Source organism: Bubalus bubalis, chromosome 1 (genome assembly GCF_019923935.1).
Source record: "Bubalus bubalis isolate 160015118507 breed Murrah chromosome 1, NDDB_SH_1, whole genome shotgun sequence".
In the NCBI taxonomy this organism is placed as follows: domain Eukaryota; kingdom Metazoa; phylum Chordata; class Mammalia; order Artiodactyla; family Bovidae; genus Bubalus; species Bubalus bubalis.
In genome coordinates, this window is record NC_059157.1 from 31,826,064 (window position 1) to 31,843,892 (window position 17,829).

The window sequence follows — 17,829 nt, forward strand, 5'->3', positions numbered from 1 at the left end:
CTTGCCATTAACTTCCAATTTATTCCTTTCCTATTGCGCTCCCAAAATGAGCAAAAGGAATGTTAAGAACAGAATTTTAATGTAATTCAATTGAAAAGGTTTGTTCCTCTGACAAAATCAGGCTGCTGGGGAACATTCATTTTATTAAAAGGGAATCTGTCAAAAAAGAAAAGCGATCCAAGCTATAGGAGAACTAAGCCTAATGTGCAGGTTCTATTCCAGAAAAGTTGCATGGAAAATATTTGTATATTGGGTCATTTTTTTCTACTGACTTTTATTATAATTTTAGAGGTGTGTTCCTACTGAAAGTACATTTGCTCCAGCATTTCATTGTAGAAGTCATACTAAGGATCTCGATATTCATTTCTAGGACTATTTTGCATTTGTCAACATGCCATCTCTGCACGTCTAATTTCCCCTTATGCTTTGTGCAATGTCAGTGGAATGAGCAAGTAATGGAAAGTGATTTTACACAGTCCATGAAATGTGTTCTTAGAGCACACTGGCTGGGCCTTTCTTCCACAAATTTAGTAGAATAGCCTGGCTGGATGCTCCTTTTACTTTTTCATATGCTTCCAGAATGACCAGCTATTTCTGATTTGCATTTAGTGGTAAGGTTCTTTTAAGTGGAGTTTAGATTCTCCAATAACCAATTATAAGAAGTTCAGCCTGTCTCAGTCTGAATGGAAGGGGTGTTTGGGGGAGAATGGATACATGTATATGTATAGCTGAATCCCTCTGCTGTTCACCAGATACTATCACAACAATGTTAATTGGCTATACCTCAATACAAAATAAAAAATTAAAAAAAAAGTTAAGCCTTTCTTTATGTGGTACTGATGGAATCAGCCAAGTTCATTGTAAATGTTTTTAATGTTTCCCTTCAAGGGAGTTTGGGAAGGTCATGTACACACTGCTACATTTAAAATGGATAACCAACAAGGACCTACTGTATAAGCACATGGAACTCTGCTCAATGTTATGTGCCAGCTTGGATGGGAGGGCAGTTTGGGGGAGAATGGATGAGTCTGGCGGGCTACAATCCACAGGGTCACGGAGTCAGACACAACTGAAGCGACTTAGCATGAATGCATGGATACATGTATATGTATGGCTGAGTCCCTTTGCTGTTCACTTGAAACTCCCATAACATTGTTAACGGCTATGAGGGAGTGAAAGTTGCTCAGTTGTGTTAGACTCTGTGACTGCATGGACTACAGTCAATGGGCTTCTCCAGGCCAGAATACTGGGATGGGTAGCCTTTCCCTTCTCTAGGGGATCTTCCCAGCCCAGGGATCGAACCCAGGTCTCCTGCATTGCAGGCAGATTCTTCACTAGCTGAGCCACAAGGGAAGCCCAAGAATACCGAAGTGGGGAGCCTATCCCTGCTCTAGCAGATCTTCCCGGCCCAGGAATTGAACTGGGAATCTCCTGCATTGCAACTGAGCTATCAAGGAAGCCCTTACTCAACACAAAATGAAAAGTTAAAAGTTTGGGGAAAAAAAAAAAAAAAAGTTCTCCTTCAGTGACAGCTAACATAGCCAGCTTTATTTAGCACATGGGTAAATATAAACCCCAAAAGTTTATGCCTAAAACCAAGACTGCAGTATGTTTCCATTAAAGTTTGCTGTTAATATAATATTAGGTCTATATGAAGCAAAATATTAATCTTTAAGCAGAGTTAGACTGACCTTGATGGTCATGAAACTTAAGCTTCAGGGCTCCCCACTTGCCTGGGTCCCTTCCAAGGCCCTGACCCTAATTTTGTCTTCTTTCTCCAGAAAAAGTGATCCCCAACTTATAGAAGTTTCAGGTTCCCCCAAAAGCTGGATCTCACTTGCCCTTAAGATTATACTATTATTATACATACTACTATATATAAAACAGATAAACAGGGACCTACTGTATAGCACATGGAACTATATTTAGTATCTTGGAGTAACCTATAATGGAAAAGAATCTGAAAAGGAATATATGTGTGTATAATATATATATACAACTGAATCACTTTGCTCTGAAACACACGTTGTAAACCAACTATACTTCAATAAAAACCAAAAAAAAAAAGAGGCAGAAAAAGGATCATACTGTTATTATCTTATATTACATTATTATATCACAATATTTTATAATCAGAGTAGAATTTTGATATACTTACTCAAAAAATGTTGTCCATCCGGTTTCATCGCTTTTAGTGGCCAAAAGGCCACTGTTGCCATGGTAAGTAAACAAAACTAGTTCTAGTCCTTGAGCGGTCATGCTTTTCAAACATCCGTTTGTCCCTATGGTCAACCATATGACTTGGTTATCTGGGGACACCACTCGGACTGGCATGCGATTCGGGTCCCGTCTAATCCTAAGGGTGTTGCCGTTACTGTCGGTCACGGCGGTGATATCATTGTCGTTGCTGTAGCTAAAGTTGTACAGGTAATCACCAGTGACTAAGCTGACGGTATACTGGTGGGTGCCATTGATGTCAAAGATGTAGAGTTCTTGATCAGTTGGAGAGGCAACTTCGTAGAAGTTCATCGAGTTAAGTAAAGGCTTGTTCTTTGACACCGCCCGGATCCGAATGTTCCCCAGGTCTGCGATGTACAGGGTGCCATCCGGGGAGGCGGCAAGGGAGGACGGAGCGCTCAGCTTGGCATCTTTGGCGTAGCCATCTCCGCTCTGGTAGCAGTCACAGTTGGCATCGTTTTTGCAGTCGCACTCTGACGGTATCCCGGCGACCAGGGAGATCTCCCCATCGGTGGTGACTTGCCGAATCCGGTTGATTTTCTTTTCGTCGGTTTCGGTGATGTACAGGACCCCGCTGTAGGACACAGCGATGGCAGTGGCGGACTCCAGGGTCGTCTGCACTGCATGCTTGCCCGCGGAGTACTCCACCCCCGGCACCTGGCAATGCATGGGCCGCCCAGCGGCGATGCGCACCTGCCTGTTCTCAGTGATCTGTAAAACGACATTATTATCCAGCACATAAATGGAGTTGTCCATTGGGTTAATGGCTAGGTCAGTGGGCCATTCCAGGCGTACCTGAGTTAAAAAAAAACAAATGGTCTGGTTAGTCAGTTGCTGAGCTGCGGGTCATTTGCCAGAAGAGTAAATTAGACTATTTAGGGAAATGACCGTTAATTTGATAAACCATTTTAAAATTGTTTTTAAAACATATACAATGAAATAAATGTAAACGTTTGGAGTGGAGACAAATGGAAGAAATAAATTTTATTTAAAAATGCAGCTCACTGAAAGATTTTGCAGATTATAGCTAAGTAGCAAATGGACCTCTAAGTAGTGAGTTAATAGATATCAGTGAGATATGAACACAATTCCTTTCAGCGGCAACAATCACCAAATGCTGGGGCTTTCTAGGTTATGAATACATTAGAGTTCTCTTGTGTTTTCAATCAGGCCAATAGTAAAGTTTCTAATTCTAAACAGAAGTCCCTGAGGACTAATCTTACGTGGGTTCTCTCTCCTACTTAAGGACCTCACGCAATCACAAGCTTAGAGATTTAAGCAGTTTTGTTCTTCTTGGAATATCTGCAGGCTGCTGCTTTAATGGTATTTTATTACAAATGATTAGCATTTCTTAGTGATAATTGTCCTGTATTTCATTGAATTCTTCAAATGCAGAACTGGAGAAGAAAATAACTCTGTATTAGCTCTGGAGACACATGTCAATGGAGGAACTTTATCACAAGGACGGCTGCCATGACACACGTGGTTTAAGATGGTGAGTTTACGGACACTGTAAATAAGTCACGCAGAAGAAAAACAGACACTTGGGGGCAGTGTTTTCGCTACCTGGCTGATGTGCATGCTACTGTCACAGGTTAAAGGTCTGGCTGAGGTCAGATCATTAGAGCCCAGGACAGTTGATATGATTCCATTCTGATCAACTTTTCGGATCATTGTTCCATCAACAAAGTAGATTAATCCATTTTTATCAATTGCCATTCCTGTATCCAAGAGAGTCCCTGTTAGTAATCTTTCAAAAATGATTTAATTAAATGCTCACAGCCATCGTTAAACTCAACATTTAACATCAATAACATGGGCAGTAGACAGAAGGTAAGATTGCAGATTGCCAACACATTAGAAAAAAATCCAACACAGGCATTTTTTTTAACATTACAAATCAATGTAAAATGTAATAAAGAACCCACATTTGTAAGAATCTGTACTTAGCATGTGGATCATATGGGTAGTACGTGTGTTTATTTATTTATTTTTTTTTTTAATTTTATTTTATTTTTAGACTTTACATAACTGTATTAGTTTTGCCAAATATCAAAATGAATCCGCCACAGGTATACATGTGTGTTTAAAATATAAACACCGCATAGTGTTGCTGTCTATAAATTATAGAAACAGGTCAAATTCTGTTATGCTGAACTTAGAGTAACTCTATTCTAACAAAAATAGATCTAAGCCAAGGTTAGTGTTTTGTTGACCTTGTTACAATGAAATCTGCTAGGATGAATAATTCAGCACAACAAATACTTTTTTCCAGTCCGTGTTCACATAACAGTCTCTTGCTATAATGAAAAAAAAAAAAAGGCTCAAATCGAAAAACACTGTAATGAACAGCATAATACATGAAGAAGGAGTCAGTTCCGACTGGTTTAAAAGCTAGAGGCCTCCGTCACATAGGATTTTTAGCCCCTGTTACCTCCAGAAATTCATTACAGCAAGCATTTTTTTCCCATGGCATAGAAACAAAAGTTTAGTAGCTCCAAACTGGGTGAGGGCTAATAGGGTCACTTAGTGATGGTTCTTAGGGAGGCCTGGGACTCATTCATGACAAAGAAATTCCAGGACAATGAAAGAATGTGGGCACGTCCCTGAAGCTGAAAAGGATGTGACCTGAATGATACTGAGTATTTGCTTGATTCCTTGAAAAGTTGAAAAAAAAATGGTATGATAATAAAAAATGCCAAGCACGTAAAATCAACCTACAGTTGATTTTACTGTAAAATCAACGTTAGGATTTTAGCCGTTTCACACTAAATGGCTTTTCAAAACACTAGATGTGAAACGGCTTTCCAGAACCCAGTTGAGAAGAAAATGTTAACTCAGCATTAAACACAATCAGGCACTAACTGGATTTTCCACCTTTTAATTTTTTAATGAAAAGAAATCCTCCAATTGGTAAATGCCGGTCGGTACCTTTGGGACTCATGAGTGTTGCTTCCACAGCCTTTCCGCCATCCCCACATCTGGCTTCATCGAAAGGAAGGCACTGCTCCCCTGTTCCTGCCACCACTTCAGCATTCTTAGTCAAGTCTTTTGCACCCGTAAGTGACTTTGGGCGATAAATCCTGCGGGTGTTAGTGTCAGAAACATACAAATCTCCCGTGACTGGATCAGTTGCAAGGTAGTACCTGTGAGCTGGGTTGCTGCTGTAAGAAAAGATCATACAGAAACATCACAAAAAAAGTTACTCCTAAAACACAGAAATTAAAAGCAAAATAAAACAGATGATGAGAAACTAATTACAAACTGAGACTCCTCATCAATGACTAGAAAATGAACAGCACTGCAAACAATGATTTAAAAGAACTGGTGCCAATCTCTGACATGACTCTTTTCCTTGTCTGTTGTTGAGGATGTAACAATTTATTAAACAGCCATCTTAAAAGTAATTACCTTTAGAAGGCAATATGCTTCCAACCTAAACGAAGAAGCAAGCTCCTGAAATATTTTTGGTTCAATGCAAAGCCATTAATACACACCCCTTGAGTGATAGGCTTAAGGATTATTCCAGGGGAAGGGGTCTCTAACAAACTCTCCAGTGAAGTGTAACATTCTAGTGATTCTTCTTGCATCTCATTGTAGGGAAATCTCTGGTTTTCTCTTGCAATCAAACCAAAAACACCTGGCTCCAAAAATGGAAAAAAAAAAATTTTTTTTTTTTTTTTTCTTTTTTGCGGCATGTGGGATCCTAGTTCCTCAACCAGGGATCAAACCATTGCCCACTGCTTTGGGAGCTCAGAGTCTTAACCACCTCCAGAGAAGTCCTGATGCCTGAAATCTTAAATGCACTAAGACATACTGTGTTCCTTAATGTGGTAGTTTATTACTTTGTACTGAGGTGAAAAGTTACATATCATTATAATATTCAGAAAAATTTTGCAGAGGTTTTTTTATTCCCTCCAATAATCAGTCTGGTATTGGCAGAGTCGCTCTTCCAGATATATATACACAGCTGTGACACAGTCGTAACTCAATCAAGCTGGGTCTATTTTGGAAGGCATGACATGGGAAAGATTCTCTAGTCTTTCCTATCTCCCTGATTATACACTAATTATGATACAGTTGGTTGTAAACATGTACACACACATTTTATCTTCCTGCCAGCTGTATATATATATGAGCATAACCTCTGGACCACGTTGCCCGTGTTTGAACATCAGCTTCATCACTAAACTGTGTGACCTTGAGCAAGCCAGCTAACTTTGCCTCAGCTTCCTTATCTGTAGACGTGATAATAATGCAGATTTCATAGGCTGTTGAGAGGGTTACATGAACTTGTGCAAGTAAAATCCTGACAACAGCGCTGATCACACAGTACGTACTCAATAAGCATTAGCTATTCTTAATACTGACTTGGGTCCTGTCTCCTCTTACACTGCACTGTCTTTGGCCTTGTGACTCAAGCCCGTGTAGAAGTGTAATAATTATTGTTAACTAAACTATAACTTGCCTTGTGAACATGTAAATCAGGAAAAAAGAATTCTCTAAACTTGAATAGGTTCAATTTGCTTCTTTAGTCCTGCTATTATTCTGTAATGTCAAAACTACCAAAACAATGCAGATCCTTCTTAAAATATCCAGTCTGAATTGTTTCTAATTGAATGATGCTAAAGGTAAATGAAGAATGCATACTTTTTCATGATGCCACTCATTTTGAGGAGAAAACAACAGATTTCTGAGATGCCTGCTTGAATAGCAGCGGTATACTCTTTAGCTATAGGGCATGAGTTTTCTTGGCCCAAAAATAATAGACATTCAGGTCATAAGCTTTGCATCTGTTGGCATCACTTTTATTTCAGTGGAATGGTAAAAAGACAAGGTCCAAAGTGATGCTTTATATTTTCTGTCCTGAAGCATCTCCTTCCTTGAAGACACAGAAATTTCTAAATCAAGCACTATCTGCCAATGGCTTTAAAAACGTCCATCAAGTGAAGGCTCTAATTTTGCACGGAAGTCTATTGTCCAGAAGAACAAATGTGGAGGCGTATGCAGCCCTAGAGAGGAGCATTCGCCTCTGGAAATATTCCCCGCAGAACAGCAGGAAATGAGAGCGAGCTCCTTTCCCTACAGTGCAGCCTGCCATGGCAAATTAGAGCTGCTTCTTGGGACCCAGTTTCCCTTAAATGAAAAAAAAAAAAGGGATCTGTACTGAAACCCTCAAAGAACAAAAAAGTGAGTGTGGAAATTTTCAGTTGATAGACTGGTGGCAAGAAGCTCTGAGTAGCCTGTGTGATGTGTTTTGGATTCAAGGACACCTGATTTAAGCAAAGAGTTTTCTGAAGGGGGTGTTGGTTCTTGCCCTTCCAAGTTCCTGCAAAGCCAAAGCACTGGAGAGGCTGGGGTGGTGGTACAAATGGGTGATGGGCTTTTATATCAGTGATGTATCTCCTGTGAAAATGTGAGGCTATGATGACTGCCAACTGTCAGATGCTGGTAACTAGGGTGCAGGAAATTTACCAAGTGCACAGTTTGGGGGAATCTCTGTTCAGCAGAATTATGTACAATAGCCTTCTTGGGTGACCAACTGATTTTTAGTTCAGAAAGGTTTATGATAACATTGAGACTTCGACCAATAGCATCAAAACCAAAGAAGCTGAGATCAAGTTAAGAACCTATGCTATACTATCCTGTGCCTGAACTCTTAACTCACCCTGAATTGTCTAGATCCAAGCTGTCTTCTCTAAGTCTTACTCAATTAGATTATAGATCTAGACAGATCCAGTGGTAAATGCAGACTAGGTTTCCTCATTTATTTTATCATAATTCAGCCTTCTTAGACTAGAGAAATATTTGCAAAGGACAAGCTGCATGTAGAATGTTAGTCTCTCAGTCGTGTCCAACTCTTTTGCAACCTCCATGGGCCTGCCAGGTTCCTCTGTCCATGGGATTCTCCAGCCAACAATACTAGTGTGGATAGCCATTCCCTTCTCCAGGAGATCTTCCTGACCCAAGGATCGAACCTGGGTCTCCTGCATTGCAGGCAGATTCTTTACCATTTGAGCCACCAGGGAAGCCCAAGCTATAGAATAGATATTATTAACACTTATAAAACTTTTCAGTTGGAAACTGTACCACAGCCCTTGGAATACAGAGTTTTTCTGAAGGTGTATAAATTATATTAATGCATAAAACTATGATTTTCTGGCTAACAAAAGACTGTTTATATTATTGCAAGCAAGGCTTTGGGTTTGGGATGTGATATTTTTGTGCTTGCTTAATTTTTAACTATGAAGTCAATGACAAGTGCTGAATCAAATTTTTAGAGTCTTCTATCTAAACTTTAATCTGTTCAATTTCACAGACCTGTGACTGACATTTCTTTGATCTTTTAATTGGTAATATGAAATTCACAAAGTTGATTTTTAGAATTACATGCTTAAATGCCCCTTGGCTGGTATTAGTTAATGAATTTAGTTTCCTTTGTTTCGGAATTTTAAAGAACTGGATCAGCAATGAGCTAACATTTACTACCTACAAAAGGGGTTTGTTAGCAAACATACTAGGAACATCATAGGGGGAAATGTTGAACATATATAAAAAAAACTTACTTTCTAAGCATTTTGGAAGCTCTCATTTATGTAAAAATTTAATATGTTGGGTAGTATTTATATCAATTAATTAAAGTATAGCTAGACAATTTGATTTGATACAATACCCTGACAAATACTTAAAACATTTGGTATGACAGAATACTCTGAATTTTAAAATATTAGGAATGCTTTTATATTTATTTTATTATTCAATATATTTATTATTTCCCCCATCAGTCCAATTAATGAGACTGTTGATATGCTATGAAGCATAGGAAGAGGAGAAGAAACATTCATTTTTCTTCTTTACTTCATCATTAACAACTAACTTCCCTGGTCATTTTTATATATTTAGACATATTTTTCTTTTTCTTTCTACCACCTTTCCTAAGTCTTTCATGACTTTTGTGCTAGCCAGGAAAGTGGGACTAAGGAGAAAGCCGGGTAGGATCCTTTTGTTGTTGTTCAGTCGCTTAGTCATGTCTGACTCTCTGCGACTCCAGGGACTGCAGCCTGCCAGGCTCCTCTGTCTGTGGGATTCTCCAGGCAAGAATACTGGAATGAGCTGCCATTTCCTTCTCTAGGGGGTCTTCCTGACCCAGGGATTGAACTCACGTCTCCTGCATGGACAGGTGGATTCTTTACTGCTGGGTCACCAGGGAAGCCCAGGTAGGATTCTATCATCTGATACAAGAACATGATACTGGAGGGTAAATAGGAAGAAGCATCTGTAAAGAATTTTCATTTTTTAAGCTAAATGAAGAAGCTCTAATGAGCTGAAATACCTTGGTTTTGTTAAATCAATTTTGATAAATTAGTTACTAAGCAAATGAATCCCTAATTTTTGTCAATGATTATTATCATCTGTTTGATGATGTGGACTTAAAAGCCTTATTTTTTTATTTTTCCTACATCTTTCTCTTTCTCATCACTCACACACTGTGTCCATTCTCTGCCTTCCTTTACCTCATCAGCTGATTCCTTCATGACTCCTAAGACTATTTCAGGTACCTAGCATCTCATGGTTTCACATAACAGCTTCCTAACTGATCTTCATGTCATTGTGGACACTGACACCAGATTCATCTTCCTAAAAGGCCACTCTGAGATGCTGCTATCTCGTTCAACATCAGACCACGGTTCCCCACTGTCTGCTACTCTGCAGGACCGGAGAGTAATTCCTTAGAGCCATCAAGGCCCTGAGCTCTCTGACCTTAACCTGCCTTCCTACTGATCTCTCATTACTACCAACACGGTCATTTTGATGTTATCATAATTTTGAACTGGATTGGGTTTCTCTTAGAACATGTCCCACTCATCTCTTCTGAGCAAGTAACTTGACTTGTTCTATATTCTTTCTTCATGACTGCTCTCCTTTCTCCTGGTTGTTCTGTGTCAGCAGATTTCATTTTAGACCTGTGTCAAATCAACATTCCAGGAAACTTTCCTTAAACACACTCCCATTTCCCCGTAATCTCTCCCTTCACAGAAAGTGAAAAAGTGTTAGTCGCTCAGTTGTATCTGACTCATTGAGACACTATGGACTGCCAGGCTCCTCTGTCCATGGGATTCTCTAGGCCAGAACACTGGATTGGCTTGCCATTCCCTTCTCCAGGGCATCTTCCTGACCCAGGGATCAAACCTGGGTCTCCCACATTGCAGGCAGATTCTTTACCATGTGAGCCACCAGAGAAGCTTCCACACATTTACTCTCGAAATACAAGCCATGTGATTAGGTGTTCAAGAGTGATATTGATGATGTTATTTAGTCTATTACATGTACATCTTGTTCTCCCTACCGGATTGTGAGTTCTGAGAGCATGGACTTTGTCTCAATACTACAATCTGTCCAAGAACCCAGCACATGGTAAGTGATCAGTCAACACAGATTTAATAAAGATGGATATCAGTTTAAAACCTAAACCATTGTATTTTACATGGATGGCACATAAAGCAAATGCAAGAGTCCATGTTTAGCAGGGATAATGTACAGAGAAGGATCATGAGAGAGGGATTACAATGAGCATCACTGCCAAATATCATGTGCTAATACAGAATGAGTTCATTGTACAAAGTATTGTTAATAATGTAGCTCTAATCTCACAGACTTTTTTCTAGAGAGATGACAGCTCTACGTAATTTATCAAATGATTGTGAAATAAATCTAGCTTTTTATAAATCCAGGGAATTAGCCTATAGAAACCTGGCCGCTTGGACAGATGAAAACTGACTATATGGTATAGTATAAATAAATTAAAAGACGCTTACTCCTTGGAAGGACAGTTATGACCAACCTAGACAGCATAGTAAAAAGCAGAGACATTACTTTGTCAACAAAGGTCCGTATAGTCAAGGCTATGGTTTTTCCAGTAGTCACGTATGGATGTGAGAGTTGGATTCTCAAGAAAGCTGAGCGCCGAAGAATTGATGCTTTTGAACTGTGGTGTTGGAGAAGACTCTTGAGAGTCTCTTGGACTGCAAGGAGATCCAACCAGTCCATCCTAAAGGAGATCAGTCCTGGGTGTTCATTGGAAGGACTGATGTTGAAGCTGACACTCCAATACTCTGGCCACCTGATGTGTTGAACTGACTCATTGGAAAAGACCCTGTTGCTGGGAAAGATTGAAGGTGGGAGGAGAAGGGGACGACAGAGGATGAGATGGTTGGATGGCATCACTGATTCAATGGACATGAGTTTGAGTAAACTCCCGGAGTTGGTGATGGACAGGGAGGCCTGGCGTGCTGCAGTCCATGGGGTTGCAAAGAGTAGGACATGACTGAGCAGCTGAACTGAACTGAACTGATGTGGTATAGTGTAAATAACACGCTTTTCAGACTGGTTCAAATCTCTGTTCCCTATTTGTTAGTTATGTATCTTGGGGGAAGAGGCATAACCTCCTTGAGCCTCTCTTAGTTCCTGTGTAACCTTGAAGGGCTGCTGTGTGGGTGTGCAACACTGTGCATCTGGCACTGTGCCTGGCCTGGAACAGCCCAGCCTGTTAAAAAGGTGGCTGTTTTGATCATTTTTTCTGTATCGTCTCTAGCGTTTCTGCATTTAGTTGGTGTACACACCAGCTTGTCTTCTCTTCTCCACAGTTACTAAAAAGACCAGGCCAGAACAATTTTGATATTCAGCTGTGGTTTCTAACAGCAGAGCTTTTCATGCTCAGAAGTCTGGAGAAATTCTGTGCTAGTTTCTGCACGTGGCTGGGCTATTAGCTGATAGCGTAAGATCAACAGGGGAGCTTTAGGTGAAGGTCTTGGGGCTGTGGATACAGGTCGTATGGGTATGTGGCAGCTACACATCTTTCAGCTGACATGTGCTTTTTATTTCCTAGCTGTCAATCTCTGCACAAAGGTTTAATTGAGACACATGCATTTATTCATCTCAAGGACTTCATGTTAACTATCACTAACTTTTCTATCCAATATCATTGTATTAGTTATTTTAATGGCCAAACTAGATTGAGCATGTCCAATATACCTTGCCTTTTTTTCTTTTTGCTAGCTTTCCTTTCAAACATATTCCGTCCCCCCCCCCTTTTTTTTTTTGCTGTCCTGAGGAAACCTTCTCAGTTAAAAGTGCCCATACATTATACAAGCTTGTCCTGTACCTTCTCAGCTAAGTGTACAGAGCAAATAGAATCTGGAAAACTTTGGAGCCTATATATTTGCTTCAACGATATTCATTCTGAGCCCTGAAGAAAGTCTTTTCCTCCATAATAATGTCAGTGGAAACACTTCTTCTTAAAACTCAAATCTATTAATTCTCTCAACTTAGGAAAATATACAGTTTAAATGGGGTTTAAAGCCAGCAAATTTGGAAAACTCAGCAGTGGCCACAGGACTCAAAAAGGTCAGTTTTCATTCTAATCCCAAAGAAAGGCAATGCCAAAGAATGCTCAAACTACCATACAATTGCACTCATCTCACATGCTAGTAAAGTAATGTTCAAAATTCTGAAAGCCAGGCTTCAGCAATATGTGAACCGTGAACTTCCAGATGTTCAAGCTGGTTTTAGAAAAGGCAGAGGAACCAGAGATCAAATTACCAACATCCGCTGGATCGTCAAAAAAGCAAGAGAGTTTCAGGAAAACATCTATTTCGGCTTTATTGACTATACCAAAGCCTTTGACTGTGTGGATCACAATAAACTGTGCAAAATTCTTCAAGAGATGGGAATACCAGACCACCTGACCTGCCTCTTGAGAAACCTATATGCAGGTCAGGAAGCAACAGTTAGAACTGGACATGGACAATAGACTGGTTCCAAATAGGAAAAGGAGTACGTCAAGGCTGTATATTGTCACCCCGCTTATTATACTTATATGCAGAGTACATCATGAGAAACACTGGGCTGGAAGAAGCACAAGCTGGAATCAAGATTGCCAGGAGAAATATCAATAACCTCAGAAATGCAGTTGACACCACCCTTATGGCAGAAAGTGAAGAGGAACTCAAAAGCCTCTTGATGAAAGTGAAACAGAAGAGAGAAAAAGTTGGCTTAAAGCTCAACTTTTAGAAAACGAAGATCATGGCATCTGGTCCCATCACTTCATGGGAAATAGATGGGGAAACATTGGAAACAGTGTCAGACTTTAGTTTGGGGGCTCCAAAATCACTGCAGATGGTGATTGCAGCCATGAAATTAAAAGACGCTTACTCCTTGGAAGGAAAGTTATGAGCAACCTAGATAGCATATTCAAAAGTAGAGACATTACTTTGCCAACAAAGGTCAGTCTAGTCAAGGCTAGACTTTTCCAGTGGTCATGTATGGATGTGAGAGTTGGACTGTGAAGAAAGCTGAGCACCAAAGAATTGATGCTTTTGAACTGTGGTGTTGGAGAAGACTCTTGAGAGTCCCTTGGACTGCAAGGAGATCCAACCCGTCCATCCTAAAGGAGATCAGTCCTGGGTGTTCATTGGAAGGACTGATGCTGAAGCTGAAACTCCAATACTTTGGCCACCTCATGCGAAGAGTTGACTCATTGGAAAAGACCCTGATGCTGGGAGGGATTGGGGGCAGGAGGAGAAGGGGATGACAGAGGATGAGATGGCTGGATGGCATCACTGACTCGATGGATGTGAGTCTGAGTGAACTCTGGGAGTTGGTGATGGACAGGAAGGCCTGGCGTGCTGCGATTCATGGGGTTGCAAAGAGTCAGACACGACTGAGTAACTGAACTGAAATACACAGTTTAAACTACAGCAGCAATGAATTTACCAGGAAGTCAGTAAAGCTTGACCTTTAGGGCTCCTCCACTTGTACGAGTTCCTTCCAAGTCCAAGGGCCCCTGGCAGCGTGTTCACGGGACCTTATGTTTTAAAAAATTCACCAAAGTAAACTATCTTTAGATTCTTTTTCTTTAACCTAGGCCCCCTAATTGAATAAGCTTTGGGCCCCATAGAGCAGATCTGCCCTGGCTATTGGTCAAACTGAACGCTCCTCAAACTCTCCCAAGTGTGCTTCAAATGTTGTTCTGTTCAATATGGCTTACAGTCAGTACCTGAAATTTACAGGTTTATTTTTTGTTACACAGAGATGCTCATTATGATGGTTTTCTGTGACAAAATTTAATCTGTTAGCCAACTCAAAAATATTTTCAAATTATATTGCACAATATAGGCTTTGCAATATGCTGTATCATAATAGTTCATTTGTGCAGTTTTCATTCCTTAGATGTTCTCTGCTGCTGAATTTCCTCTCTCGTGATAAAATGTTCTTAGAAAACAATGTCAGAGAGACAAGTTGACACATACAAAGGACATTCAAAAATACACAATAACCTTTAAGCAAGATGCTTACCTATGTCTAAAATCTTTATTTCTTGGTGGAAGCAGATAAAAAAGGTGGAGAAAAAAAGCATAGTTAGAAAAGGTTTCTATATAATGAACTGAATACTGAGATTTTAATTATTTTATGGAAAATTGCTAACTTAAGCAGAACTAACACTGGAATGAATTTTGTAGGTCAAGGCTTATCAAACAATTTATAGAACAGAATGATTTTGATAAACATGCTTAAATGAACAAAGCAAAAACAGCAATTTGTTACTTTAACTACTGGCATTATGGTTAATGAGTTAACCCAACTTGAAGATTTGATATTCCAGTTGAAAGTTATAGGCTTAGTTTGTTTACTGTTATGTCCTAATATTGTAGGAGAATATTTTATGCTTTAATTTCAACTAATGTGAAATAAAAGTGTAACAACTTATATCACAAGGTTTTTCTAAAGATAACTATAGAAATTTAAAACCCATAGTTCTAGCTTATTGGAGTATAGAAAATTCACTGGAATCGGTGAGATTTTTATATCCTAAGTTATTTTATACTCTTTCATACATTTATGGCACAATATACACGTGTTGGGCTTTTCCAAATTTGAACCAAGAATTTCACTGCTTTCTAAGGAGAATTTTAAACACTAGAAAGGTATGTTTAAGTAAATAAATTAGTACACCATATGCAACATTATTTTAAAATAAAAGCATGTTTCACTATGATCAAAACCCCCAAATAAGGAGAGACATACCTTAGTTCTAAAACACTTGTTACGTTTCCAGAAGGGAATATCCGCCGAACATAGTTGAAATCCCCCACGTACAGACTGCCATCGATCCCACACGCCAAAGCCACTGGGGCCAAGAGTTTATTACCATCGGCTTGACCGTTGCAGCTCGGGCATGAGATGCTGCGCCTTCTTCCATTGCCCATGATACTGCTCACCACGGGGGGCTGCTGGGAGATAAACTGATTCTCCCCGTTTCCCTTGTACAGGATACCTGGACGAGATAAAATGCATTTTTCTTACGATAAAAGGAGTAAAGTTGAAAAGTTACCAGGTTCAGTACAGAAGCCACAGTTTGGTGCCTTTTCGATTTGGACTTGGAAAACTTTTATCTAAAGCTCTATCAGAAAAAGCTCCATTCAATGACCCACTGTAAAATATTATATAATAAGATATATGCTGCTGCTGCTGCTAAGTCGCTTCAGTCGTGTCCAACTCTGTGCGACCCCATAGACGGTAGCTCACCAGGCTCCCCCGTCCCTGGGATTCTCCAGGCAAGAACACTGGAGTGGGTTGCGATTTCCTTCTCCAACGCATGAAAGTGAGAAGTGAAAGTGAAGTCACTCAGTCGTGTCCAACTCTTAGCGACCCCATGGACTGCAGCCTACCAGGCTCCTCCGTCCATGGGATTTTCCAGGCAAGAGTACTGGAGTGGGGTGCCATTGCCTTCTCCGAATAAGATATATAGGAGAGAGCAAAAAATGCTATCCATTATGGGTTTAAAGAATGTCAGGTGAAAGAAACAAAGGCCTAACAAGAAAAATTAGAAACTGAGTTCTCGACACCAGTGATTCTCAAACTTGGCTACACGTTGGAACTGACAGGGAAGTTGTATAAACTACTCATGCCGGGATCTCACCCCGAGGGATTCTGATGTAATTGATCTGGGGTGCAGCCTTGGCATTGAGATTTTAAAAAACTCTCCAGATGATCTTAATGTGCACGCAGCCAAATTTGACAACCATCTCTACACAATGTTCTTTGAAAGTGAGAGTTGCTCAGTCCTGTCCGACTCTCTGTGACTCCATGGACTATACAGTCCATGGAATTCTCCAGGCCAGAATACTGGAGTGGGTAGCCTTTTTCTTCTCCAGGGGATCTTCCCAACCCAGGGATTGAACCCAGGTCTCCCGCAATGTTCTTTAGGGTGCAGCAAGTTTGCCTAATTGTTAAATGATGTTGAAAACATTCCATATGAACCCAACTAATAAAAATATGTACCAACAATATGACTTTCTTCTTTAGGAGTTTATCACTGAGTTGTAAAAAAAATTAAATACACTTTACAGAAAACAAAGCTAGAAAATATATATCAAACCTTTAACATATTACTATACCATGAAAGAGTATTTTTCTTGCTTATACTTCAACTTGATATGAAAATGCATGCACATGTAATTATTCAAAATTTCAGACATTACAAAATTGGGAAGGGCAGTTTATCATTTAAAGTGAATTTTGCTTTTAGACGTGAAAATACCAATAATTTTAAGGCAAGATGCCAGTCTGCTCCATTTTGGTCTTCAACAAAAAGCTGAGAAAAAAAAATCCTAAATAAATATTTTCAAAGTGAGAAACTAGATGTGAGTGGAGATTCTGATTTTACTCATTTACCATTATTAAACATAGTTCACCGGTTGCATTTTGCTATGATGTAACTGGATGGTCAGCTGTTATTGTTCCACACGTTCAAGACACTTCTGTTATTACAGAATATAGATATGTTATAATACATAATACAGATATGTTATTATCTGTAAACCACCTGCTGTTTATACTTTTTTTTTTTAAACAGATATACTGTTAAAAGAATCAATCCCAAGAAAGTACCAACAGGAAGCTTGAGAAAGTGTTTTTTCTTCCCACTTGGGGATAATTTTATTTTATTTTTATTTATTTATTTATTTATTTTATTTATTTATTTTTTTACTTGGGGATAATTTTAAAGTGAAGAAGAAAGCAGAATAATGGTGTTCCTCTTAGAGCTCAGCACTTTTTAGGTGAATTCTGCCGTTACTTTTCTAATGCTCTGCCACATGGGTGAGGTAATAATCATGGCGAATTTACATAAAGAAATCAGGACTGAAAAAACAAGTTTATTCAAATTTAGGGAAAATCATCTAAATAAGGCTTGATCATAAAAACAGACAAACGGCATTTTGCCTTGAATATTCAAAGAATACATTAATGATCCCTAAGATCTTTCTGTGATTGCGTTATTCGACAGTGATGGAACTATAATTTTCTAGAACAGCCAGTTCTGTAATTTTCATCCGAAAATCCTACAAGTCAGCCTATGGCTCGCCTGCATCTGATTCATTCAGACATTACTTAGAACGATCGGTCTTTCATGATTCTCCTCTATTATGACAGAATAGAAAGATGAACATTAGAATATTTATTTCCATGTTCCAGGGTGCCTGCACAAACACCTGTCACTGTCTATGTTTTTGCCTTCTCGTCTTCCTTACT

At 39.4% G+C, this 17,829-nt stretch overlaps 1 protein-coding gene across 9 annotated transcripts in view; it reads right to left on the minus strand.

Annotated features, from left to right (window-relative positions):
- The window catches only part of TENM3 (teneurin transmembrane protein 3), a 1,064,917-nt gene that overhangs the window by 42,146 nt on the left and 1,004,942 nt on the right, over window positions 1-17,829 (minus strand). For 6 of the 9 annotated variants that reach the window (XM_044938509.2, XM_044938511.2, XM_044938515.2 and 3 more), the window contains 5 exons: window positions 15,322-15,571; window positions 14,593-14,613; window positions 5,170-5,402; window positions 3,805-3,959; window positions 2,159-3,033 (listed from right to left, as the gene is read on the minus strand). In XM_044938509.2, the coding sequence (XP_044794444.1) occupies window positions 2,159-3,033; window positions 3,805-3,959; window positions 5,170-5,402; window positions 14,593-14,613; window positions 15,322-15,571 (1,534 nt within the window). The remainder of the gene's footprint in view (window positions 1-2,158; window positions 3,034-3,804; window positions 3,960-5,169; window positions 5,403-14,592; window positions 14,614-15,321; window positions 15,572-17,829) is intronic. The other 3 variants (XM_044938526.2, XM_044938534.2, XM_044938530.2) reach the window with 2 other exon arrangements.